Raw genomic sequence first — 26,552 nt, 5'->3', positions numbered from 1 at the left:
CTGACAGCTTTTTGTGATGAACAAGGGGAGCTTTACTCAGTTAAAGGACAGCCCGTTGCATTGTTAGAGTAAAAGGATTAGCCAGAATTTTAATTTGATGGATATTGTTGATCTCCTACATATTTCATCCCAAACCCTGCTTCATTTCAGAGCCTGGTCACTAATTGCCCCTTTGTATGATACAAATAACCATAAATGCAAACCTCCTTTTGAAGCTTCCAGTTTACTTTCTGCTAAGTAAAGCATTGATGCCTGTGAACTTTGTTAAAATCTTGCAAGTTTATGAGTTTGCTAGTTGAGCTACACTCACCTCTTCTTGATTTGAATACATCTAGCTGAACAAAATACTTTCAGTGAGGTGACAATGAGGACTCATGGTCATCATTGCCAGGAGTTAGAGGCAAGCATGCAATGAGCAGGTCAGCTTGCTCAACATTTGGATGAATGTCCCAGAAACCTGAATATGTATCATACCCTGCACAGGCCTTGCCTGGCATGCCCTGCTTTGGCTACACATCTCAATTAAATGACCATCACTGTGATTTGCTACTGTGGAGCTGACCTAGTTTCTGTAGAGAAGCTCCAATTAAGCAAATATTTCTTCTGTGTAGTTTTTTCTTAATAGGAATGTGTTGCTTTGAGTACGTCGCCTTGGAGGATATGGCACTGCTTTGGGAAAGTCACTACTGCAAAGAATCCACTCAAGCTGTCCAATGGATACTTAGGAATTAAGTATATCATATGAGAAGGAAACAACACATTTTCTAATCATTGCCAGCCACATGGAGATTCATCTCTTTTACGTTTCATGCCCTGAGATAATGACCACGATAAGAATTGACTTAAATCCCACAGACCTTGCTTTTGCTTGCAAATTGGCTTAAGCTCATCTCCTAATCAGGTAGTTGAACCACTTATGTTTCTTGGCTGAATTCCAGTTTGGGTTCATCTCTTATGAAATTGTTCCACTTCATTAACCAGTCTGGTGATCCTGAACTAGTCATTATGGGAAAATACAGCACTTACAACCAGAAAAGGGAAGACGACCAAGGCAGATTTCAGATAAGTGCCTTAGAATGTTTGTCTATGATTCTATAATTCTTGTCTTGTGACAGATCTTGAAGACAGATCTACTACTTCCTAGTAGAGCATCCCAGAAACTACTCATTTCATTCAGCTTGGCAGATAGAGCTGAGAACACAGTGAGTTTGTCATGGGGTCATGAGTGATACTAGTACTATGGTGAACCTCTGTTCCTGTTGGTGCTGGCACCCACAGCCTCAGATCACTCTTGCCCTAGACTGTTCTTTGGAGCAGATCAAGGGATGAATGGGGCAACACAGTTTGGTGAGGCATATCAGCCCTTAAGAGGGCAGCACTGAGGGTAACAGCCTGGTTCTCCAATGAGTGTGCCTTTGTGAAAGACTCTCTGTTAGTGATATTCTTGGAGCTGGCTTTGTAATTGCAAAAGTAGCCCATGTTTCTCTGTCAGCCTTGTGCAGAAAGTCAGAATATGGAAAAAATAATGACACTTTGCACATTCCTCCTGTCCACCATTACTTCCAGCTCAGATTTACTGAATCTGATGCAATTTTCTCATTTTGTAGTCTATTTCTTTTATAGATTGTGCAATCTCTCACATGAGCCATATAAACTTTGTATACTGCAACATTCTTCTAATCTGACATGTACCACTTTCATACAAGTTCTTACTTTGGGAGAGACCAGGAGTAGTTACTTCTTCTCCACCACCTCCATTTCCATGGATTTTTTTACCTCACTTTCAAGCAGTTCTTCCCCAGACTGAGGAGTTCTAACCTACTTGATCAGACTTCATAGAAAAACTGTTGCTAACAGCTGCAAGGATTTGTTGCCCTCCTCTGTAGTTCTCCTATATCTCCTTTGAGATCCCAAACTTACACATAGTATTTGAGGTGTGGGAAAACCCAAATATTAAAGATTTATGAAGTGTTCTAATGTTTTGTGCTTTCTTTTCCTCTGCCAGCTTTTGTGGTGCTTTTTGTTTTAGTCAATTGAGCTTGGGGCTCTTTTATAGAAATCTAAGGTATTTATGGAAGTATCTATCACAGAGCTCACTGCATTTTTAGATATCTACTGTGGAAGGAGATAAATCCTGCAGTCCCTGCAGCTGGCACCTGAAGGCATTGCTTCAGCTGAAATGTATCACACTATTCTCAACACATTCAGCTTCAGCACTTCCAGTACACTGTACAAAATACCAAAATTAATTTTGAACTTTGGCCTCCATGAAGCCAAAGAGGTTTTCTTAACCTGAATCCAGCTAGTTACTTTTAAAGAATTAGATGGTACCCATGGAAGCACTCAAAAAACAATTACATGGGCTATAAAGGTTTTTTTTTTTTTTACACCAAACTGTGCCAACAGGTCCCTTATTTATCAGTTTAAAGTATTTTGTTTCATTACACAAATACGATGATAAGAAGGTGATGTCTGTTGAAAACTCAGGAGACCAGAAGTCTGTTCTAAAGTGTTACCAGAGTCCTACTGCCTGGCTTGTGGCAAATTGTATCTCTGGTTTCTCTCCAATTGATTCTGTTTTCATGGGAAATCTTTGGGGAAGAGGTTAGTGTATCGTCTTATGCAATGGCCTCACTCCTCTTTCCCCAGTACAAACATGAGTGGTGGCCTTGTGGTGACAAGAAAAAGAACTAGAGTCTTTTCTGTGACAGCTGCAAACTGCCTAGGAAAGAGCACAACACCAGAGCAGGTAGGTAGTAACACACCTATGTATTGCCTAGACAATACAGGCATACTACTTCTCCTCCAACCAGAGCAGAGGTGATATCTCTGTGTTTGGTATCCATAACAAACCTTTTCCCCTCCTCAGGTAAATTTCTTCAGAATTTTGGCTGCATTTTGCTTTAACAGCTAATCTGCAAGCCAAGACAATAGCCATCCTCAGATACTCATCATCTGGCATTTCTGCCATGGACATTGTTGTCAAAGTGTAGCCATTATGCAAGAAAATCATAGAATCACAGGGGTTGGAAGGGTCCTCCAGAGATCATGGGGTCCAACCCCCCTGCCAAAGCAGCTCCCCAGCTCATATTGCACAGGTCGGCATCCAGACCGGGCTGGAATCTCTCCAGAGATGGAGACTCCACACCCCCTGGGCAGCCTGTCCCAGGGCTCTGGCACCCTCACTGGGGAAAAGTTCTTCCCCAGGTTGGTGTGGAACTTCCTGTGCTCCAACTTGCAGCCATTGCCCCTTGTCCTGTCCCCACAGAGCACTGAAAAGGGGCTGCCCATTTCCCCCTGCATCCCATTCTTAAGGTATTTATAAACATTAATAAGGTCCCCCATGAGGTCCCCCCTTAGTCTTCTTTTCTCCAGGCTGAACAGTCCCAGCTCACTCAGCCTTTCCTCACAGGGGAGATGCTCCAGGCCCTTTATCGTCTCCGTAGCCTCCTCTGGACTCTCTCCAGGAGATCCCTGTCTGTTTTATCCCAGGGAGCCCAGAACTGCAAACAACACTCCAGGTGGGGCCTGACCAGGGCAGAGCAGAGGGGGAGGATCCCCTCCTCTGACCTGCTGCCCACACTCCTCCTGATGCCCCCCAGGATCCCATTGTCTCTCTCAGCCCCCAGGGCACACTGCTGGCTCATGGCCAACCTGTCATCTACCAGGACCCCCAGGTCCTTCTCCACAGAAGAATCCCTCACTAGCACAGTACTGCACCCAGCTAGTTTATAAAGTAAGAAGTGGCCAGAGGTGAGTCACTGTTATACAAAGGGATTTTCATACATGGTCATGCTGAAAATACAGGATGAGTGCTAAGAGCTCTCCTAGACACGGTATTTTCTTATCATTCAACAAGTCATTAGTATTCTTGCTAATTTTACTCTCATTCACCCTCTCTCCTGATCCCTCACTGCTGTGTTAAGGTACTCCCACTGCATGGAATTATTTGGATTTAGTAGGCACCACTGGATAGTGAGGACCTGAGCTTCAGTCTTTGATAGCTCTAGCAGTTGGCTGCTATATTCTTCATAAACAAATACAACCTATGGCAAACATTTGCTTCTCACACTTTCTCAATCAAATATGGCTTTGAATGGGAGGGGGGAACACACACAACACACGACCCAGACCTTAAGACTGCCTCTCATCTTTCGATAACTTCTGCGTTCATTTCTCATGTTTTGTTTTCCCTCATCCTGGAAGGAAAGTGGAGCAGTAGAAAGCATTAGTCTCTGACCACAGTAATTTCCTGAATGCCAGAGAACTGCTGTCAAAAGCAAGGATCTGCTCACTGCTGAAACATCTGTATTAGATTACTGCACTTTCCTTTTTGCTCCTGCATCACGGCCTGCAATCAGCCACCGCTCCAGACCAGAAGCTGGAAGCAGCTGCAGACTTCAAAACTGTTCCAGGCTTCCCCTATCTGAGTTTTGCAATGCAACTTTCACAGCAGAGGCATCTTTGGGGATTTTCTGGATGCTTCTTTATCCAAACACTGAATGGCAATCAGTAAATCCTGTTTTCTTCCTGGAACCGAGCTGGAAAAAAATCTGCATTGGGTTGCTACTGGTTTCTAATGTGGCCTTTCTGATTTCTTTCTGCCTCACTTTCCAGATTGCTGCCTCCAATCTGTAGCACTTTCTCCCAATCTGCTTATACCACACACCTTTCTGGAAGTGTATTTTTCTTCTTTTCCTCTCTGTATATCTATATTTTAGTCCCTACTAAAAATAATGATGACGGTTATAATAATGACTGATCTTTCTTGACCTGATTTAGCTCTTTAGCTAGCTGATGCAAGAATATTATTCATTGTCTTCTCAGAAGTAATTTCCATGAGTCTTTGGGAGTCATGTCTTCTGTCTGATTGACTCATTAGATTTCAAGATCCCAAATAGCCAAGATCAGAAAGATTGATTTGGATAGTGCTGTCTGTGAGTTTGCTCCTGGCTTGCATGTCAGTCCTGGACTCCTCTTGAGAGGTAACAATGCATGTAGACCCCATGGATTTATCACCAGAAGAAAACATGACCCTGCCAAGTGCCCTGAGAAATTTATTTTGACCTTTAACATACTGCTGGCATGTGGTGTGACAACCACCTTCTGCCAGTGTCCCCACAGCAAGGACTCTCCAACTTCCAAGTAAATGCTCAAAAATGAAAAAGGGGGGAGGTAAATGGGATAGCCCCAAGCAAAGACAATCTCTGTAAAATGGTGACTTCACACTGAACATTGCCAAGATATCCTCAGACTGAAGATCAAGTCTCTCAGCCTTTGCAACCTGCAGCCTTGTGGGGCAACTGAGCCCAGCTCATCAGGGACCATGGTGATCCAGGAAAACTAACACTGGAGACAGAAAATTTGGCTCCTTTCCCCGAAGGATCTTGGTTAAGACCTTTGTTTCTTTATCTTTAACTGGGAGATAATATGTAAAATATTTCTGAAATTTATCTCTAACTCCTTCCTTCCAACAAGGATGTGTAATTTGAAATACACACTCAGTAAATGAAACAAGCTCTTCACCAGAGGGAACGGAGATCTGATCCCACATTTGGGGTTTGGATCTCCCTGGGAGATCAGGACATAAGATACATGATACAATTGAAAAATTTCAGCTTCAGAAATACCCTAGTAAAAAGTTCACCCATCAGTGTTGTCTAAAGCACTTGGAGCAGCACAGTGTAGGAGGAGATGACTACCTCCCTTTCTCTAGAGCAGCCAGGTGTCACAACCATCAGTAAGGTTGCTGGACTTACATGGGGTTTGGGACCCACATGGAAGATTTCCAAACCTATAGAAATTCATTTATAGAAACAGGGCTCATACTGAAATGCAAAGCCACCAGTAAAGAAATTTGGGAACCATTTCCCATCTGAAGAGACATCCTTGCAGTGGAAAATGGGTAAGTCTGATTCAAGGCATCTCTTTTAAGCCTAGTAAGGTCATCATGTGTATTACCTCCTAGAACAGCCATTCACCTGGTAAATACACCTGGGTGCAGTCACTGGCTCCCGAAGCAGTTGCTCTTTCAAGCTCTGGTGTCCCAGACAGTGTTTATTTATCACTGTCCCCTCTCCTCTCTGGCTCTGCATGCTAGCAGAAAGCCCTGCCCTGGAAGGCCAAGTTCACTGAGTGCTATGACAAAGCAGCGCAGAATCACTTGGGAACAACTAATAAGAAAATGATGCTGCCATCCAAATAGTCTGGACATTGCAGTAAGGTCATTCCTTTAGCTAAACTTATTTTAATGGGGCTATTCTGACCTAGTTCACCTCCAAACTAGAGAGCCATCAGCAATGTTTTCTCACTTTTGCTAGCCAAGATAAAGCTGATGTTCCCTTCTGGCCTCTAAATCAGATTGCAGTCATGCAGTCACTTTAGAGCCAGCGGGAACAGAACAAGCCTATCCTACATATGTCATGCTAAAAGCAAACATCTGGCTAATGCTTTTACATGCCCATTGCTGTCCCTGTTGCTAAATTCATCACTGCTTTTAACTCTGTAGGTTGCATCAGGTTGCATACTTGGACTGGAAGCTGGAGATATTATTCTCCTCTTGTTTAAGAACTTTGGATATTTGTACATCTGTGACCTCTTAATTGCATTGTATAGGTCATATTGTATATATGATATTGTCTATATCATATTGTTTATATTGTATGACATATCTTGTATTCCCAGCCTAGGAAACTGTCAGGTTAGCATCACTCATGGAGACACTCTCTGTTGGTTTCACAGGGGCATTGGCAGCAGCCAAGCTGAACCACATGAAGGTTCAGAGATGCAACTCTCTCAGCCCTTCTTTACCCACGCTGGAGGTGCAGAAGGATTTTGAAGCAGAGAGATGGCTGAGCTCAGCCCAGCTTCTGAACATCCCCAGTAGCACACAAGTTCCCACAACAGCCACATTTGGAGCACGAGCCCTGGGTAAGTGAGCGAAGCCTCGGCTGGCTGGGGCTGTCTGTCACCAGAACTGGCTAGGCAAACCTCTGCCAGGAGGGATTTTGTTTGAGCTGGATGAAGAAGAAAGCCAGCTGGACAGCATGTTGGTACATTGGGCCAAATTTCTCAGCAGATATATAACAGGATGGTGCCATTATTTCTATGGGGTAAAAGGTGTCCAGATTTGTTCCCGGAGTGCTGGTAAATGTCCTTATTGTACTGGGAGACTACAGGAACAAGCCTCCATTAGGCATTGCTCCTTGCTGTTGGCATAAAAAGCAAGAAAAAGAATGATGCATTGGGTTTTCTTTCCTCACATCCCTTCGCTTTGCAAACATTTAATGGAGACAAGGCACTCAACACCTTGTGTACACACTTCATGTGCTTTTATCTAAGTACAAGCTCAACTTACACTGCTTAAAATTTGGTCTCGGTGACATGAACAGCATTAAATTGAAAAGGAAACAGAAAGAAAAGAAAAACCAAACACCACTAGCAAATAGGAGACAAAGAAAGCTGGTGGCTGAAGATATCAATGCAAGAGAGATTTTCTTCCAGGTGAGGTTTTCACAGTGAGATCCCTCAGGTCATGGCTGTACCTACACCATGTGCCCTTGCCCACAGGTAGCCACCTTTAAGCACACATTTTACTGACTCTGGACACAAGGTGAGGAAGCCAGTCAGGGGGTGAACTTGCTTAATGCCAGAAAAACAAATGAACCTGACATTTATTCCTCATTCTCTAATATTTTATTAAAAACTAAACTAAACCAAACAAAACCTCACACACATTGCACCCAGCCCGTTTTAATCTGTCATGAAGTAGCTGCTAAAGTAACTCTGATTTTTTCTAAGTGAGGGAAAGATGAGAAACAGCACTCAGTTTGCAGTTTAATTTGAGTCTGAGCCTATGCCACCCATTTTCATGCCATGTATTTATACTTATTTGTATTTACTTGTGCTAAACCAGAGGGTGGAAGTCTGGGAGTTCCCTGTCCCTGATGAGAAAGCAAACAAGCTACTGGGAGAAATTAAATTGCGACTAGAATTTATAGAAATATTATGTCTCCATCTTCTTCTCTATCTCTATCCCTTTCTTTTTAGCTACATATCTATATATCTTTATCTTTGATTTAAGCTGTTGGGCATTATTGTACTCAAGATCATTTCCTTGCTTCTAAAGCACAGTCCTAGCCTGGATGAACACACATGATCCTCTTGCCAACAGAGCAACCACACAACCACCCAGGGTCAGCCTTTGCCCTACATTCTTCTCTCCTTGAAGCCACATCACTTTTCCCCTCCTCCTTCCCTGCCATTCCCTTTGCCCACAGCCTGCTTTGCCCATACCTGTGCTGTGCCCTTGTGCCCAGGATGACACATGGACAGGTTTAGAGCTGGACCAAGCTTGGAGGTGCCTTCACACACATGCACATCCACATGGTCTCCAAGCCCAAAGATCCTCAGGCTCCTGCAAGTGTCCCGTGCTGCTGATTGCCACAGGGAAGTCCTCAAGCCAAACACCCAGATCCTCCCCTCCTGCTAGGGGTCCTGACAACTCCCTTTCTCTATCCAGCTTCTATATCCCCTGTTTATTTAAAGAACAGCTGTTGGGCCAATGACTTGCTCAAGTTTTATGGTTATCTTATGCTTGCTGGGATGGAACAACATCATGACCAATTTCTTTGTGGGCAATGTCCTAGTTTGGCCTTCTTTTCCAAAAGCTACTTCTTAGGACTTTTATTTATGAGCAAAAGAGTCACCCATGAGAGGCAGAACTTCACAAACCAGAGGGGTGTTGGTTCAGGGCTCTAACCAAAGCTGAGGCAGCTGATGGTCTGAATTTCTAACTGTTAGGGAAAAAATACAGTAATGGCAAATAAATGTTGACATTTGGGGGGGGGGGGGGGGAGTGAAATTTCTCAAAGAAACAAAACTGCCAACAGAAATATTTCTCTGTGATAACGGAGAAACCCTTCATTGCAGATTTGACCTTTTGTAGCATTTTTGTTTATGTATTTAGTTCTGCTGTGATTTATCTCTTAAGCTATGATTTATTTTATTCTATACATCAGTGACTCCTCTTTTTGCATCGTCGTATGAAATTGTACTGCTAATTACTAATTCTGTTGGCAGTTCCTGAAGCAATTTGCCTCATGATTTGCTCATTCCTCCCCTGAAAAGGGAAGTGTTTTGAAATGCAGATCTAAAATGTTCTGCTTGGTATTGAAATATTTTATTATATGGCTCTTAGCAGAGCAAAAGACCAAAAAAAGAACATCCCTGTGGAATGCTTCATTTTGAACACATCAACATTCCCACTGAAATAACAAACATGTCCAACCAGCCCTATAAACCACTTTTATCTGCTTATTTTATCTACCCATCCCACCTGCCTTGGTTGCTTCAATATCAGCATGGCACTCAGAGCTGATCTCCTTGCACTCAAAAGGTCTGACCTCTTTCCTTGGCTCCTCTCCACTGTGCCTGAGATTTGGGGTAGAGGCTTGCTCCTCCTGAACTACCCATAGCCTGTGGATGTCAATAGGTGCTGATTGCTGATGGCCTGAAAGACGCCTTGCCACCACATTTTGACGCCACCCCTTGCTTTGCATTTGGAAGGGCTCCTGTTAGCTTCAGCCTCCCTCCCCACTTGCTGTGCCAGCTCTTGCACCCAGAAAGCCAAAATAGCTTCTGCTTCTGTTAATCACAGCCAGGCTCTGTAAAAGCACCTTCATGGCACTAAGAAAGTGGTCAAAACCAAGGAGTTCATCCACGTGGTGACCCTTTCCCTTTTTATTCTTTTTCCCTGTACCTTTTCTATTCAGCTGCCCGAAAATTAAATTAAAACCCATAAGAGGAAGGCAATAAAATCCTCTCCACATTACCCAGCAATAAATCAAGAAATAACAATAAAGAAAGTTTGAGCTAGATCAAGGGACACTTTCTAACCCAGAGGACAGGGGCCACATCACCACTGTCCTTCCCATGTGTGGTCTGGGGATGAGTGATTGCCACCAGAACTGTGGTAAGGTGGCAAAGAGTTGAAACCAAAACCAAACCCAAAGCAAATGTAGTAAATGTAGTAATGGTGGCAATGAGGTAGTGACTGGGATGGGTGGGGGACTGGGAAGGCAGGCAGAAAGAGAAGGTGTAGTCCATGTCTGGGCAGTTTTAGATGGATGTTAAAAGGCGATTGTGTGATTTTTCCCCACACACACACTTTTATCAGTCAGCTAATAAGAGCTATTTCCTGTCCTTATCCTTCTCACTTCATTGATTAAGACATAAACATTCAAAACATAGCCTGATTTTTCCTAGACTTCGACTAAAAAAGCAACAATACAATATCATTACAATACACACTCATCACACAGTCTTCACAAAGCTCATTTACATCAACAGAAAGAATTCCCACACTAAAGTCAAAACAACCCCATTGCAACACCAACACGGGTGGGAAAATTTACACACACTCCACACTTCATCGCACAACCACAATTCAAAATTCCCCACCATTGTAAAGCTCTCTGGTGATGGCTGGTCCATATTTTGCCTGTTACCTCTCCCAGTTACTCCATGTGGAATTTATCAAGAGGGCCATGTTGCATGCTGTGAAAGGCAGCTTAGAATCATTGCTTGCAATCACTGCTAGCCCATTTTTAACATGCTTGAAGTCTGGGGGTCAGCTGGACAAAGGAGCTGGCAGATCTAACCTACAGCCACAGTGGGACCTGCAGGGAAGACCAACTCCATCTTCCCAGAGCCGCCTGCTCATGGCAAGGCAAACCCACCTTTGCAATGACTTAAACATCATTATTTCAGCACTATTCTACATTGAATGTGAGCAGAATCCACCTTGCCCAGCTCTGGACCCAGGAGATGCTGCTGGCAGCTGCACTGCAGCTTTGGAGAACAGGGGTGCGCCCAGGGCATGACTGTCCTCAGTGGGCCTCAGATAAACCTGGAGCACATGTTGATCAAAATCCTTTAAGCTGTGGGTTTTTGCACTGAGGAATTGCCTTCCCTTTTCCAGACTCAGGCACAACGTAACGACAGCGGGACAAACACCGCTCCTCGGGTGTATGTGTCTGTCTCCTTGTTGAAAAAGGCCCGTTCACCTCACCACATGGCACTCCCCAAGTCCTAGAGTAAACTCTGCCCCAGGAAGGTGAAGAAGGGGAAAAAAGAGAGAGGAAAGAGATGTGGAGAGCAAGAGGAGAAGAAGCTGTGCCTCCTTCCAGCTCAAGTCCAACAGATTGGCAAGGTCCCAGATCTCCAGGGCTGTTTACTTCAAGCCCTTCAGTTCCTCCAGGCAGACCTACCTGAAAGCACACTTTTGTTTGGGTTTAAGTGCATTACTATAAAGCTGTTCTTCATTAGTTGACATTAACTGTAACAGTCCTGGTTTAGACTGAAACAAGGAGACAGATGGAAAGCAATGACATAACTGGGTCTTAATGAGATGATGTTCATTAACTAAGCTGTGGTGATGGCACGGGACGTGCTCTCTCCCTGCCCTCCTTGGGAGGGGAAACACATCAGTGTAACCCCAAAGGTTTTATGCATGGTTGGGTCAGGTCCATCAGTTCTGAACAGCACACAAGGCAGCAGCCCCCATCCTTAGCCCCACCACAAAGCACACCTTCAGCTCAGCTACCCCATCCCTGCATCTCATTTGAACCCTGAAGACCAAGCCAGCTCCAGCCTCTCAGTGACATGGGGATGTTGTCTTCAGGAAGGTCAGGAGAGGAGGAGAGCTCACCTGAGGAAGACAAGATGCAGAGCAAATGCACTCTTCACCCTCATGGCTTTTCCTACCACGCCATTGGGGAGAAACCTTTCTTTTCTGACCAAAAAGGTGGTTGCAATTGCCCTGTACATGAGAAGCTCAGTCCAGCCTTAACTTTGGAGAAATGCACGTGTTTTCCTTATCTCTGTGTGTTGCTGGATTGCTTGGATGAGATATATTTATCTAGAGAGCAATCTGTGTAGCTGCAAAGATACAGCTACAAAATTCCATGGGTTGAGATCACCCCATGCTGAATTTAGCATCCCAGTAAGAAATGGTATTTCATTTTGGTGGTTGTCACGTTTTCTTATAAACTTATGGGAAATGAGTAATTTGACCTCTGGTGTTGGGTGGTTTTGTTTTGTTGGTTTTTTTTTTAAATAAATTACATATTGAAAAATTTAAAGGGGGTTTTGGGGTGTTTTTTATTTGGTTTGTGGGGTTTTTTTTAAGCTAAACCATCCTTCTGAAAATTTTCCTTGCAGTTATTTGTTCCTGTTTGCTTGTGTTTTCCAGTTGCTCCATTTTGCTTGTTCCCACCAGGGTCAAAAACCCAGCTCTGGGAAAGAGGGGGAAATCTTAAGGATGAAAAAGCACACAAAAGAAATAAGGAAGATCAAAAATGTATCCTTTCCTGCAATGACTGTCAGAAAAAACATGGGAATAAATATAATATTCTATTTTTTTGTCCCTCCTGGCTGGTGAATCAACAGATCCCCAGTCCTCTGACAGAGCAGCAGTTAAATCACCTCACTGCCAGCCGGGACCGCCCTTTAAAATCATTTTTTTTTTTGAGAAGTAGAAGTTGAAAAAACCATGGATAAACACATGACAAGGAAATATTTCCTGTGTATAGTAGAGAGGAGCCAAGGGAGAGCCCCTGCTCAACACTGGGGTCACTCCCCATCGCGATGTATGGAGGCAGGGGGGCAGGGTCACTGAGAGGAAAGCAGAGTAAACAGGATCTGCTTTTATCGGTGGGAAAAAGAACCCCAACCCTGTTTAGATCAGCCAGAACTATGTGCCTATATGTTCTAATCACAAGCTGCCGTTTCCGAGTCCGGCAGCAGCGCTGTCCCAGGCGCAGAGCTGCCGGTCACGCAGCAGAGATACCGGCTGTCCCTCCTGCTTTTGGAAGGAGCTAACGAGGGGCAGCCCGTGCCTGCAGCCCGAGCAGGATGCCCGGGCTGGGAGGCAGCGTGGGAGGATGGAGAGGAGACTTTACCGGACAACCCCTCGGGGGGATGCAGGGAGGGACTGGAGGGGGAGACCTGCCAGTCTTGCGCAGCATCCCCCTTTGCGGGACGCAGGGAGGGGAGGGGAGAGGAGAGGGGGGCTTGGCAGCCTTGCCGAGCACCCTCCCGGTGGGGTGCTGGGGCCGGCGCCCGCGGCACCGAGGGGGGTGCCCGGTGCGGAGATGCAGCCCCCGGGCCGGGGTTCCCGCCGCGCCGCCGGGCAAAGCCTGCGCTCTGCTTCCCCCTGGCGGCGGCGGGCGGCGCGGCGGCGAGACGGCTGCACCCCCGGGGTCCCTCCACAACCCCCCGGGGTCCCTCCACGCCACACACCCCCCCCCCCCGGGGTATCTGCTCCCCAGTCCCGCGTGTCCCCCCAACAGTGGGGGGGTGCCTGTCCGTCCCTGGGGGTGCCTGCTACCCCCGAGCCCCTCAAGTGCGTTCCTGCCGTTACCCCCCGCACCCCCACCCCGCTGTTTGCTTCCCCCCCCCGCGCCGCGGTCTGCGGGCGCCCGGGGCTCTCCGCGTCCCGCAGCCGCCGACGCTTCCTCCTCCTCACCCTCCTCCTTCTCACCCTCCTCCTTCCTCCTCCTCCTCCTCCGGCGGCACCTGACGCGCGGGGCTCCCGACAACCGCCCCCCCCCCCCCCTCCGCCTTCCCTTCCCTTCCCGCCCGGCCCGGCCCACCCCTCCCTCCCGCCCCTCCCGGAGCTCTCCCGTGCGAGCGGGAAGACGAGCGGAGCCGCCAAGCTCTGCCGGCGGCTGCTCAGCGCATCCCCCCCCCCCCCCGCCCACCCCGGAGCATGCGAGGGCAGCGGGGGAGCACCGACCTCGCTGCCCCTCCGGGAGGGCCGGCGGCGGGGCTGAGCGGCGGCGAGAGCCGGTCGCGGGGAGGGGGGCAGCGCGGCCGGCCGGAGTGAAGCGGGCTGGGTCGGGGGGGGGAGCGGGGAGCAGCGCATCCCGCCTGCCCTCCATCCCGGCTGGGGGGAACCGAGCCTTGCCCCGGGGCGGGGAGAGGGAGCGAGGTACTGAGCCAGCCTTGGAAGGGGCTGCGGGGATCATGCCGCGGGGGCTGCGCCTCGGCATCGCTTTCTCCTCGCCCTCCATGGAGCCCGGACCTTTTCTACAATGACTTTCCCCGAGCTGAGCAATGGCAGCTTGAGTGGGAACCGGACGGGACAGGGCAGCCAGAGCGGTGCCAACCGGTCCTGGGGGCTGCAAGGTGAGGAGGTCCCCGAGGGCAACGGCACCACGCTGACTTTCGCCTTGGACGTGCAGGCAGTGGGCGTCGGGGTCTTCCTGGCCGTCTTCATCCTCTCAGCCATCGTGGGGAACATCCTTGTCATCCTCTCTGTGGCTTGCAACCGGCACCTGCAGACGGTCACCAACTACTTCATCGTCAACCTGGCCATCGCCGACCTGCTGCTCAGCACCACCGTGCTGCCCTTCTCAGCCACCTTGGAGGTGCTGGGCTTCTGGGTGTTTGGGCGCATCTTCTGCAACATCTGGGCAGCGGTGGACGTGCTGTGCTGCTCCGCCTCCATCATGAGCCTGTGTATCATCTCTGTGGACAGGTACATCGGTGTCAAGTACTCCCTCAAGTACCCCACAATCATGACCGAGAGGAAGGCGGGGGTCATCCTCGTGGTGGTCTGGCTCTCATCCATGGTCATCTCCATCGGGCCGCTGCTGGGATGGAAGGAGCCGCCACCGCCAGATGAGAGCATCTGTAGCATCACGGAGGAGCCGGGCTATGCCCTGTTCTCCTCTCTCTTCTCCTTCTACCTGCCCCTCATGGTCATCCTGGTGATGTACTTCAGGATCTACGTGGTGGCCAGGCGGACCACCCGCAGCTTGGAGGCAGGGGTCAAAAAGGAGAGGAACAAATCCATGGAAGTGGTACTGCGCATTCACTGCCGCAGCGTGCTGGAGGAGCCCCTCTCCAGCACCCGGAGCAAGGGGCACAACTTCAGGAGCTCCCTCTCCGTGCGGCTCCTCAAGTTCTCCCGGGAGAAAAAAGCAGCCAAGACTCTTGCCATCGTCGTCGGTGTTTTCATCCTCTGCTGGTTCCCCTTCTTCTTCGTCCTGCCTTTTGGTAAGTGATCCCATCCACCATCCCAGCCCCGCTGCCCGGGGCTGAACCCCTGGGGATCTGTTCCTTGGGACAAACATTCAGGACACAACTCCTGCATTGGAGGTGAAGGGATAGGTAACTGGTAGTTGAATAAACCAGCAATGAATTAATTCAATTAATTAACACTTATTCAATATTTATTAATCAGAGCCACATAATCAATCAAAGTAAATAGCAAATGAATAAAATAGCAGCATAATAATTGGTTTAATTAATTCATTCTGCATTCAGCAGTTTAATTAATGAAGTTCAGGCTGAAGAGGAAACAGCTCTGTTTCAAACAGGCTGTAATTCTGGCACAGTGGTCCCTGAGCAGCTTTGACATCCCTTCCTCCCTCTTTGGGGGAGGGCAACTGGATCTGCCTCCATGGGCTGAGGGCCCCTTCCCCTGAACTGGTGATAGTGCTGGAGAGGAGTCCCTGCAAGGAGCATGCCACCAACTTCCTGGGATGACAGTGGTGTGCAGGACCAGGTCCTACCTACCAGGATGAAGGTCCTGTGTGATTTCCCAGCACTGAACCACCTCCTGCAGGAGTTGTACCCTCGACTGCTGGCCCTGCTATGGTGCCTGTGTCATTGGGTGCTCATTTGGAGTCGTCTGATAGGTTGTTCTTTAAGTTTTGGCAAGTTGTTTGCCTGGCTGGAAAGGCTGCAGAGGATGCTAAGTGGGCACAGAACCCACTTGGGCAGGAGGCTACGTGATGTCCAAGGCAACATCCCCCTCCACCACCAGTGTCACCCGCAGCCCATAAAGTGCAGGAAAGCCAGAGATCTTCATCTCTACTTCACCTAACAGCAAACACCCAGTTCAGGGGACCACATTCAGTGGTGTAGCTAAACTGGGGGGAAGGGGGGCAGCAGGGGACTGGGGGGAATTTAAAATAACTTCTGAACAATGGCCTTTGTACACAGCTCAGCAAAGCAGAGAGGTCTGTCATTCCATATGCTGCGTGGGACCCACACGCCCTGCAGCCCACTGGGCACTTGGGTGGAAACATTACAGTTAGTTCTGCACTTCTCAGGATTTTTCAAATCCTCTTGCTCAAGGCTGCCTCTCAAGGCAGTGGAGGCAGAGCATCCTGACCACAGGACACATTTTGACTCCCTGAGATCTTGATGTCCCTCCAGGACTGGGACTCTCCACCCAGGGACAGCTGGAGCCTGGGGCTGTTAGACACCTATGTGAGGCTGCTCAATCCCTACCTGCCTTCCAGTGAGATAATTCACCCAGACCAGTGGTGTTTTTGGAGCTGAGGTGTCCCCAGGGTGATGGGTCAGGGCTGTGGGTGTCTGGTCTCAGCATGCTGCTGCACCGTCTTGTTCTCTGCTTCATTTTCTCTCTCTTGGCAAGCGTGGTATTTGCTGGATTTATCTCAGCTCTCCATAGGAGTGAAATTGCTGCTGCAAAGAGTTTTCCCCTTTCGTGAGCAAGAGAGTTGGTGGTATAATGCAGGCAGGGAGCAGTAAGGCTGCAGTGAACTTCTCTTACTACAAGATGCGAGATTAACTACCCTAACTGTGCCTCAGTTTCCCTTTTATCAATGAGGTGCATTGGGGGGAAGGGGGTTTAGCCTGTAAATGAATGGTTTGGGACTTGTGGGGCTCAGGAAGATGCCAGTACCTGAAGACTGAGCTCTCTGGGCAGCCCCAGTCTGACACTTGCCTATCAGAAGGGTGGGAACCAGCTCCGATCCTCATTCACACCTTTGCACCTTACAGCTAATGAAGCTGGGAATCAGGATCCTGCTCCCCCAAGTTATTCCTCATACCTGGAAATAAACAACAAACAACAGGCAAATACTTTTCAGTAGGAAAAAATATTTTACTTTGTTTTACCATATCTGTCTTCTCTTGAAGCCCCTGAACCAGCTTTCCCATGGATATAAATCACTACCCTTGCACTGGGGTCTGATTTACACCAGCTAAAAATCCAAACTTCATTTTTTAGGTACCTCCCATGAACCCATTTGCTTCCTCCAAGTGCACAACTTGCCAAGTTCTTTATAAACATGGCTTTGATCTTTACTTCCTGCTGTATTATATGTCTAATATAAACACAGCAAAAGCTCATTCATTTTATGACTACAAAACATGCTGCCTTTGATTTCACCCCCTTTTTATTAATTGCTATTTCCTATTCAAATCTGAGAATCATTCAGTGCTATCTAGAAGGAGAGGAGAAATCTCTGCACAGTTTGATCTCTGATTTTGCAGCCCAGGAGACAGGTCTGAAACTCAGAGAACCAGCAAAGTTCACTATAAATCCACAGACTGAAACATGCTGGGGCTGATTGTGCTTGAGAAGTAGTTTGTAAATGGCTAAGTAGAACGTCTTTTTCATTTGCTTGGTAGACAAAGTTATGTGACATAATTTGGGGCCAAGTGGAAGTGACATTGAGACACATTTGAAATTAAAATGAAACATGGGTGAGAAAAAAATAATTGATATGAAACGTGTCAATTCCATTTAAGAAAAGGCTGAACAGAAGTTTATTTCAAAATGAGTTCTCAGGTACACTGCAGAATGAACTGCCACATGGAAATGAAATGAATGTGACCTATTTTCTTCTGAGAATATTGAAATTTTGGGGAGGGTTTATCTATTCAACATGAATTTGTGAGAAGTTGTCATTGGGTGACTTACACTGTTGACTGACTGATGTGTGATTATGCTTTTTAGGGATAAGTAAATTTGTCAACTGAAAACAGACTCCCAGCTGAATTTAGCATGGACTGAGCCACCAGAAACCTGTGTAAGGGCTCTGCCACAGGTGTCTGTGTGAGACTGCACACACCTCTGCAACTCTCTGCAGGGTAGTTCCCACCGGAGTTACACAGGTGTAACAGTTATCCCATAATATAAATAATCAATATGTTTCTAAAAACAGGACCTACTTATCTGCTGAGTGTTGTCAGTCATTTTCCATGCTTGAATAAGAAGCAAATATACTTCTTTAAATCAGCTCAAATTCCCAAATACCTCCACAGACTATTTATCAGTTGAGTAAATCAGCTCACTGATGGGTTTGTGATACATGTCCCCAAGCACAGGATGGCATCACCAGGAGTTTTGACACAATTAACAATTTCTGTGGCTCTTTAAGCAGCTGATTGTTCCACAAGCAATGAAATCCTAATTATCCAGATAACTCTTGTGTGGGTTGTATCTTTTTTCTGGGTGTGCAGTAGAACTGGACCTAGCTGATTTGCCTAGGGATCCTGGGTGGTGGTTGTGTGGTTTATGCCAGGGTGCCTCTTCCCTTAGCAAAGACCAGTCAAGAGAACCTAACTGGAGGCTTCTCAGAGTTTCCATTTCCCTGGAAATGTTCAAGGCCACGTTGGATGGGGCTTTGGGCACATTGGGCTCATGGAGGGTGTCACTACCCATGGCAGAGGTGGCACTGGGTGCTTGGGGGTTCCTTCCAACTTAAAGCAGTCTAGGATTCTATGTGGGACTGGAGTTCAGAGGTGGCTCTGTTGGATAGGATTCATCTCTCTGGTTGTCTTAGGCGTCTGCGCCTTCATCTCAGTGAGTTATAGCATCCTGGAGGTGCTGGTTGGAAGAGACCTCTCTGAGGGTCCAGCTCCTCTGAGGAACACTAGTACCAGATCAATCAGTCATATTTTCACTTTATCTTTGCAAGGGGGGGTGCCTTAAGGTCTGACTCACCTGACCTATTTCGGACAGCCTTAGGATGACATGAATTGTCATGTAAATCTGCATCTTTCCCTCCTTTGACTGACATAACAGCCAGGGGTAAACTAACCAGCTGATGGTGTCTGCACTGCTGGTATTTGCAGAGAGGTGGGATATATCCTAGTCTGGATCTTTTTAAGTCTAATGGAAGTAAGATGCCAAGGTGAGAGGAAGCTTACTCCTATGTCAGCTCAAGCCTTTATTAGAGACAAGAGACAAACGCTCTCTTAAGTCACACAACCATAAAAGCCTCCCTGGCTCTTCTACTAATGGAAACCCTGCTAAAAGTTAAGTGCCTGATTTATCCTTGCAGTGGGGCACCTATGCAATGGGCCAAGGTACTACAACCCTTTATACAACACCTATAGATAAATAGTCATTAGCTTTCTCAAAGCTAGTCCAGGAGGAAGTAAGAATTGGGAGGAGGAATGAAGCCTTTGGGCATGAACTCACTTTTCAGTGGCTGGGGAGCATGCAACGAGAATGTGGGATCATCTCAGGAATGGAGGCAAAGACCTTCTCCATCAACATTCCAGAAGCATCTCAAAGGACACAACCATCCCTTGGGATCAAGGACACACTAGCCAGTACTCAGGATGGCCATTTGCACACCTCAATGACCCTTCTTTTTTTGAGAAGCATAGTCTGCTTGGAGTGGTGGGCTCCCATGTTCGTTATTCTTTGGATTTGGTTAAAAATCAAGACCAGCATGAGCAAAGCACAGCAGCACCCACAGCTAGTGCCACACAAGGGGGAAGACCACAACCCAAGGCTCCCTTCACTCTGCCCCTCCAACAAGCAGCAGGTTACCCAGACAAGGAGTGAGATAAGAGATCCCTCGGTATGAGCAAACCCCTCTGTATTCACAGCCCTGTGTTTGCCTTGGGATGATGACTTGCCTGTGTTTGTAGTGGATGCTGGTACTCATCTCCAGCTATGATTCAGAAAAGCAGCATACCAGCTCTTTACCTGCATCCTGAAGCAGCTGCTGCATGAGCCAGGCTCAGAAAGGTCTCCTTCAAGCCAAACCAAATTGTATTTTGTTTCTTAGCTGCTGTTTTTCACAGGGCAGGAGTCCTTCCACAAACCATTTTGCAGGCTGACAGAGGCAGAGCAGTGCTCAAGCTTCAGTAACCGTCACTTGTAAAATAAATGATGGGGAAGAAGGTAAGAAGCACATTTCAGAGGAACAGACCCAGTCTGTTCTGCTAAAAGTGAAAAATCTAATTCTATTCTGGTGGAAGTGTTTTTAGCATAGTTACCTAAGGAAAAAAGGGGCTTACGTCATCGCTCTGTGCCTGCGAGCCTGTGAGCCGCCTTTCCCCACCACCTGATGGATTCTCTCATCAATCTCAATTGTATTTGAGAAAGTCCTAAAAGTCCTCAAGATACCAAGTTGCTCTAAAAATGGGTAGATGGATGAAGGAGTGGAAACTTTCATACTCCCTCACAGACAGAATGTTGCATAGCGAGCTCTGGTTTGATATCAGAAAACTAATTATTATCCACTAAAAATCCACTAAAAAACCAAACTTCTTTAGTTCTGTTGTGTACAGGAGGATCTGATCAAATGTGTGATTTAAAAGGAGGAGATTGAAAGATAAAGTATTCAATTACTTTGGCGATCAGGGCAGCCTCTTGTATCTCCCGAATTTTTTCTGAGTCATGGTGGAAGAGGCAGAATTGGCATGGAAAAAGGAATGGGCTTTGGAATAATTATCTATGGCCCAGAGCATCAAATCAAACTGGAACAAGAGCAATTGCAGTGAACTATTCCATCTGCCACACTTTCCCCATTGATCCTGGTCCACAGGAACTGTACTTTCATTTCAAATGCCAGCAAAGACACAGAGTCTCAAAAGCTGCTAGGTACCAGGATCCAGTTTGATTTACTGGACAACATCCAGGCAAGATTCTTCTTGTTTGCTTTGCACCATAGGATGTTTCTATCAGATGGACTCATTATAATTTCATATATAAATTTTATATAATATAAATTCATTAAATTATATGGGATGGATGGGTCTTCCAGCCCATCTCCCTTTCTGAGGGAAAGATCACTTGGCCCCAAACCATTCCTGACCTGTTTTCCAAGCTTATTCTTAAAGAATTACAGTGAGGGCAAATCCATTTCTTTCCCAGGCAAATTATACTGTTGGTTGAACAGCCCTCACATGTGACTTCTGCTTCTCTTTTTTCAGCTCAGAGTGCCTGCAATAACATTAAGGCTGCATTGCAGCCTACCAGAACCCCATCCTAGGGCATGATAGCAGGGGTGCATGCAGTAGACAAGGCACAGGGACACAGTGGAGTGTAGAACCACTGGGATGGCCACTGGAGGGAACCTGGCTGGGAGTCATCTGCACTGATTGTGTCTGTCTAAAGATAATACAGTGAAAAAGCAACTGGGAGCTTGTTTTTTCTCTGGGGGCAACATGTTGACATCATGCAGAAGGGCACAAGAAAGAATTACAAGTAGGCACGTGGATAATGAGCCTGTGAGTAAATTACATAGCTAAAGCATTTGATAGTGTTGATTCACTCCTCATGTCCTAGTGCAGAAGTCACAACAGTGCAGAGCAACAGGGAAGGAGTCAACATGTGTTTGGAAATGCTCAGCAAAAAATCATATAATCACAGAATCATAGAATGGTCTGGGTGGGAAGGGACCCCAAGGATCACAGAGCTCCAACCCCCCTGCCACAGGCAGGGACACCAACCTCCAGGCCTGGAGCTACACAAGGCTGCCCAGGGCCCCATCCAACCTGGCCTTGAACACCTCCAGGGACGAGGCATCCACCCCCTCTCTGGGCAGCCTGTTCCAGCCCCTCACCACTCTCTCTGGAAAAAACTTCCCCCTAATATCTAATCTAAACCTTCCCTCCTTTAGCTTTAATCCATTCCCCCTTGTCCTGTCATTGTCTACCCTTTTAAAAAGTTGATTATTTGGAGCCCAAATGAGTGTGTGTGGTTGCCTTCCCACCCATTACCCTGTGTAGAAAGAGAGAGGCAGATAGAAGGGTTTAGTACTGTATTTCTGTTACAAGATATGCAGCATTCTGGACATCACATGATTTGGGCACTGAGGTTTGAGCATATGCTTTGCCTCTGCCTGACCAAAGTGATGCAGTGGCTCATTGAAGTGATTGGGAGTAGGACCCAGATCTTCCCTGACCTATGTATGGGATTGCTCTGCTTCCAGTCCACCCACCACACCACAAAACAAAACAATTTAAATCCAAATGGCTGGGTTTATATCGCAGTGTCTTGACACATCTGGCAGGAGCTGCTACAACGGACGTTCCACAAACAGGGGGAAAATTGAAAAATCTAAAATTACTGTGATTCAGTGGGCAAAATATCATAAAATCTCTCAAAAGGAGTCTTTGAACCAGTATCAAAATATACCATATAACATTAAATGCACCTACTTTAAGTTGGGTCTGACAGTTTTATTATATTTACACACACAAAACTATGCCCTGGATATTTTGGGAAGGAGCCTTTAATTGGCCTGATCTATCTTCATTAATTCATATTTGGATAAATATTTGCTCATTAACTCTGATAATGTGGTTAATGAGATGAAATGAAGGTTGAGGGGGAGGGTGGGAATGCCTTTTTTGGTACGATCACACAAGGTGTTTGTTTAATCCCTTGCTACCAGATGGGTTTTAATTGGTTTTGCCCCATCAACGAGCATGTGTGAGGTACTAGTGATGGTATAATGTTAGCAAGCAACAATGCACAAACTTCATGCTACCTGTAGGGTTTCAATTAGAAGTGTGCTCACTTCATACAGCACATTTGCCCAAGGCTGTTCAGAAAACAAGTATCTTCTGATTGATGGGTCATGAATTTTACTGGATGTGATTACCATGCTGTATTGTAGGTAGGGCTGGTAGTACCTATTAACATCACAGAACCCTTCTGGAACAAAGTCCCAGTTTCTGGTGCCAACCATTAGCTATTAGGTAAAGCTTTCCATTCCATGTCTTTATAACAGGCTGGATTTGTTCTGTCAAATGTGAGACAAAGTGAAATAGCCATACCTGAGAAAGATGACAAGAAAAACTACAGTGTTCTGTTCCTATAAAAAGTGTTATGGGAACAGCCTTGGGTTTAAAAATCTCTGACAGTGCCATATATCAGAGCAGGAACTGGACATTTCACTCCATCAGTGTTGGAGGGTGCTTTACATCAGGACAGGGCAGGGGTTGGACAAAGCCAGGCCAATATGGACAACTCCTTTGAAGAAAGAATGTTTCTGAGATGTTGGCAAGATTGAGCAGTATGGCAAGACTGGAGCTTGCTGAGGAGGGGCTTTTAAGAGCAATGACCTGGGGGTGTCTGATGGGCTTTTCTTTTCCTCTACAGTCCCCTGTACTGTGCTTTCCCACACACAGAATCACAGTGTGATAGGGGTTGGAAGGGACCCCTGGAGATGATCTAGTCCAACCCCCCACCCCCAAGACCATTCCCATCTTCTCTAATGTCAAGACAGTCCGTGTCATTGGATGCCAACAGTATATGATCTTCATCCAATTTATCTTCAGCTTCCTACATAACCACCAATGAAAAAACAGGCATTCATCTCCTCTTAATATTGCTGTCTAAACCGGGCAGATGAGCCACCCCAAAGTGTCTCCTCAACACATCTGAAGGAGGCCAAAGATCACCAGCTGCAAGGTGCACAGTACAGATCTAAACTAGCTGAGGTGAACTTCACTGTGAAGCCAAACATAGGACTAGTTTTGTCAAAGCTGATGCACTCCCAGCTGGATCTGGAGCTGGTAGGAGTTACGCTTTAAGGATGTGAAATGCTCCCTTAGCACCAAGGGCTCAGGAATCCACACTCAAAATATAGACATATTTTGGCATTGCTTAATAGATTGGACAGCAAAATGGCTGTAACACACCCCTTTCTCCTTGGAGAGCTGTGAAAAGGAGAATATATTTGTTTGCAAAATGTTTGGCCAGCACTGAGCTATGTACCTTCAGATATCCATGAGGAAACAAACAGTTCTGTCATCAGAGTGGAGCTGAGCAAGGTGAGTCTGTAAACTGTGGAGCCACTGACCAGTGAGGAGATACTGAGCAGCTCTGCTGAGCTATTACTTAATTGGGCACTCACCTTTCCTTGCAACTGGCATGGCAGGGACACCACAGCAACAACAGAGCATGATCCTGAAATTAAACTCTTGAAACATAAGAAACCAAAGGTTTTCAAATGTGATTTTCACTTCGACCTTGTTGGTCTTTCAAGTCCTTAACTGTGCAGCTTCCTTTGTGTTCATTTAGCAGGTTTATTGTTTAAAGAAATTTGTCCACAAGCTGCTGTTGGTCTGTTTGGTAGGAACCAGTGCTCGCTATAGTGTTAAACAAGACTTCTTTTTTAAATCTGTTACCCAAATGTAAAGCAAATAATGTAATAATCTCTTAAAATACTTTTTCTCTGTATGAGAAAATCCATCTTTACAATGGCTGAAGTCCAGAATCAGGAGTTGCAAAGGCTGTGGCTTACACACCACATTTTCAGCAATCATCTTTCCATGGACACTGGTGGGATTTTGAGTGGTGCCTGTAGCAAAGTCTACTTTTTAATAAAAAACTCCTAAATTCAATCAGCTGATGAGGACAGGAGCTGCCTGAGAACAGAGATTTTCTTTGAAATTTCTCTTTCCACAAAAATTCAATTCAAGAAAATACAGTTCTGGGTATTTCTATATGGTTCACAGCTGCATTGGATATATGTCTTCCCTGTCTCTTACCCTTATTGCCCTTTACATGGTGATCCTCCTAATTGGTCTACTTTTCCTTCTATACCCCACTGGTTCCCACTCAGCCCAGATACAAGTGATAGCCTATGTTCCGTGACAGGTTACACCATCCTCCAGACAAGTAGTAATATAAAAGTGACTGAACTGCAGCTCTCAGAAGACTGACATTGTCACTGAAAAACAAAATATTTCAGAATTAGGTTTTTTACTGTTTTGGAAAAACAAAACTCTAAAGAGATTCTGCCATGAAATGTATGTAATGAAAAATCCAGTTTTCTCATTAATAGGTGTTTAGACTCTTTTTGAGCCACCCAAGTTGCTCCATCTCCTTATTCTTTTTACACATAAAATTTTGAAGTCCTCTGAAGGTATCTAGCTTTGGGTGAACAGATCAGGGTTTTCTGTCCATCATTCTTTACAGTACAACTTGGCCCTTCTTGTGTTGTCTGGATTCTCTAGACGTTGTGAACCAGCTTTGTTCTCTGAGCAGAGGTTTCCCCAGGAAAGCCTGGTACTAACTACACTTTGTGAAGATGGTTTTTTGCTCTACATTGTGAACTAATTACCACCCTTCCCTGCCATGTGCTAATGAGGCAAGGCTAAATGTGGTCTCACGACCCTGAGATTGTTATTTGCTTTCAACAAGACAGACCTGTTGCTTGCAGTACGTTAATCCTGTGCACACTGGCTGCTGAATGGTGGTGCAGGCATCAGTGACTTTTGCTGATGGCCCAGACCCTAGAGAAGGATGGCTGGAGTAAAGTTCAGGGTGCTGTTTCTCCATTCTTCACATCAGGATTATCACTAGGGCTATGTCCACTAGATAAATGCACCCATTCCAGGAAGCAAATCCTGCATTTTTCCCAGCAAAGCAGTGCAGAGTCCACATAACTCAGGGCTAGTCCTCTCTGTAGGAGACTGGTGCATCCTCATTGACACAAGGTCTTCTCCAGATTTCACAAGGTATCTCAGTGGCTCTAAGGCTTCATTACTATTTAGAGCCATTTTAATGAATAAGGGCCTACAATAACATAGAAAGTGTTGGTAACCTGTCAAACAAGGATTTAGGTAATCCAAGTGCTGTATGTTTCAGTAGGACCTCACATATGGAGCCCATCCAACCCTCTGCCCCATCAGGTTACCATGTAGCACCTGTGGAATGGTAAGTCCCTGTGGGAAAGGTCCCCCACCAGCAAGCTCTTGAATGTGGCCATGGGGTCAGAAACAGCCAACCCCCTGTGACTATGGTGGAGCCCCTTGTCCATCATAGCTTGTTTTTATGCAAGATCTTCATGAGGGGCAAGGAAAGTAGTTGTGTATCTGGAAGGCACAGTAGGAGATGAGGAGGAAGAGCAGAAGATTTTGGGTGAAGTGAAGCTAGCAAGGCGTTGGGAAGGCTGGACTAGGAGTCCTTCTTGTCTCCAGTAGCCCTGAGGTAGCAGGGTTTTGAGGTTCCTTGAGGTGACTTCATAACAGGGGGGTTGCTGAGCCCCAAAATGGAACCATCCCAACTCTCCTAATGCTTAAACTCACAGGAGTGTTTCCAAGGGCTGAACATGTTTTATGGTATTGTTTCTGTTTCCCCACCTGCTCTGAATTTGGTTGTGGCTGAAAGGGCTTGGGGATTTGGGAGGGAGGGTAGTTCACAAGGAATAACTTCATTATCAAAGTTCATCAGCTTGCTCCTTTCACAGGGGAGCTCCTTTCCGATTTGGCAGTTAATTGCCATTCTTCTTTGAAATAAATATTTCCTTTGAAATGCTGTTAGGAACACTGAGTGATGAGCTCTTCCTTCTGAAGGCTTTGCTTTTATGAGCACTTTCCAGAGAACTCTTGAGTCCTTTGCGCCTGTACCTGAACACACATGCCCAAAAAGCTTCATCTTCCTTCTTCCCCCAAAGCAAATTCCAGCTATCCCAATGCAAAAAATGAACTCTCCAGTGGGCATTGATTTGTTGCATCAACTATGTGCC

The 26,552-nt window shown here is 46.3% G+C and overlaps 1 protein-coding gene across 1 annotated transcript in view; it reads left to right on the top strand.

The window, feature by feature from the left end:
* Positions 1-14,096: 14,096 nt before the first annotated feature.
* ADRA1D (adrenoceptor alpha 1D) overlaps positions 14,097-26,552 on the top strand; it is a gene marked incomplete at both ends in the record, with an annotated part of 44,006 nt that continues 31,550 nt past the window's right edge. Inside the window, one exon of the mRNA XM_084262761.1 lies at positions 14,097-15,063. Coding sequence (XP_084118887.1) covers positions 14,097-15,063 — 967 coding nt within the window. The remainder of the gene's footprint in view (positions 15,064-26,552) is intronic.

This window comes from Gallinula chloropus (genome assembly GCF_964237585.1).
Source record: "Gallinula chloropus genome assembly, chromosome: 4".
In the NCBI taxonomy this organism is placed as follows: domain Eukaryota; kingdom Metazoa; phylum Chordata; class Aves; order Gruiformes; family Rallidae; genus Gallinula; species Gallinula chloropus.
Note: the sequence above shows the minus strand (reverse complement) of the source record. Positions and strands in the feature narration are given on the sequence as shown.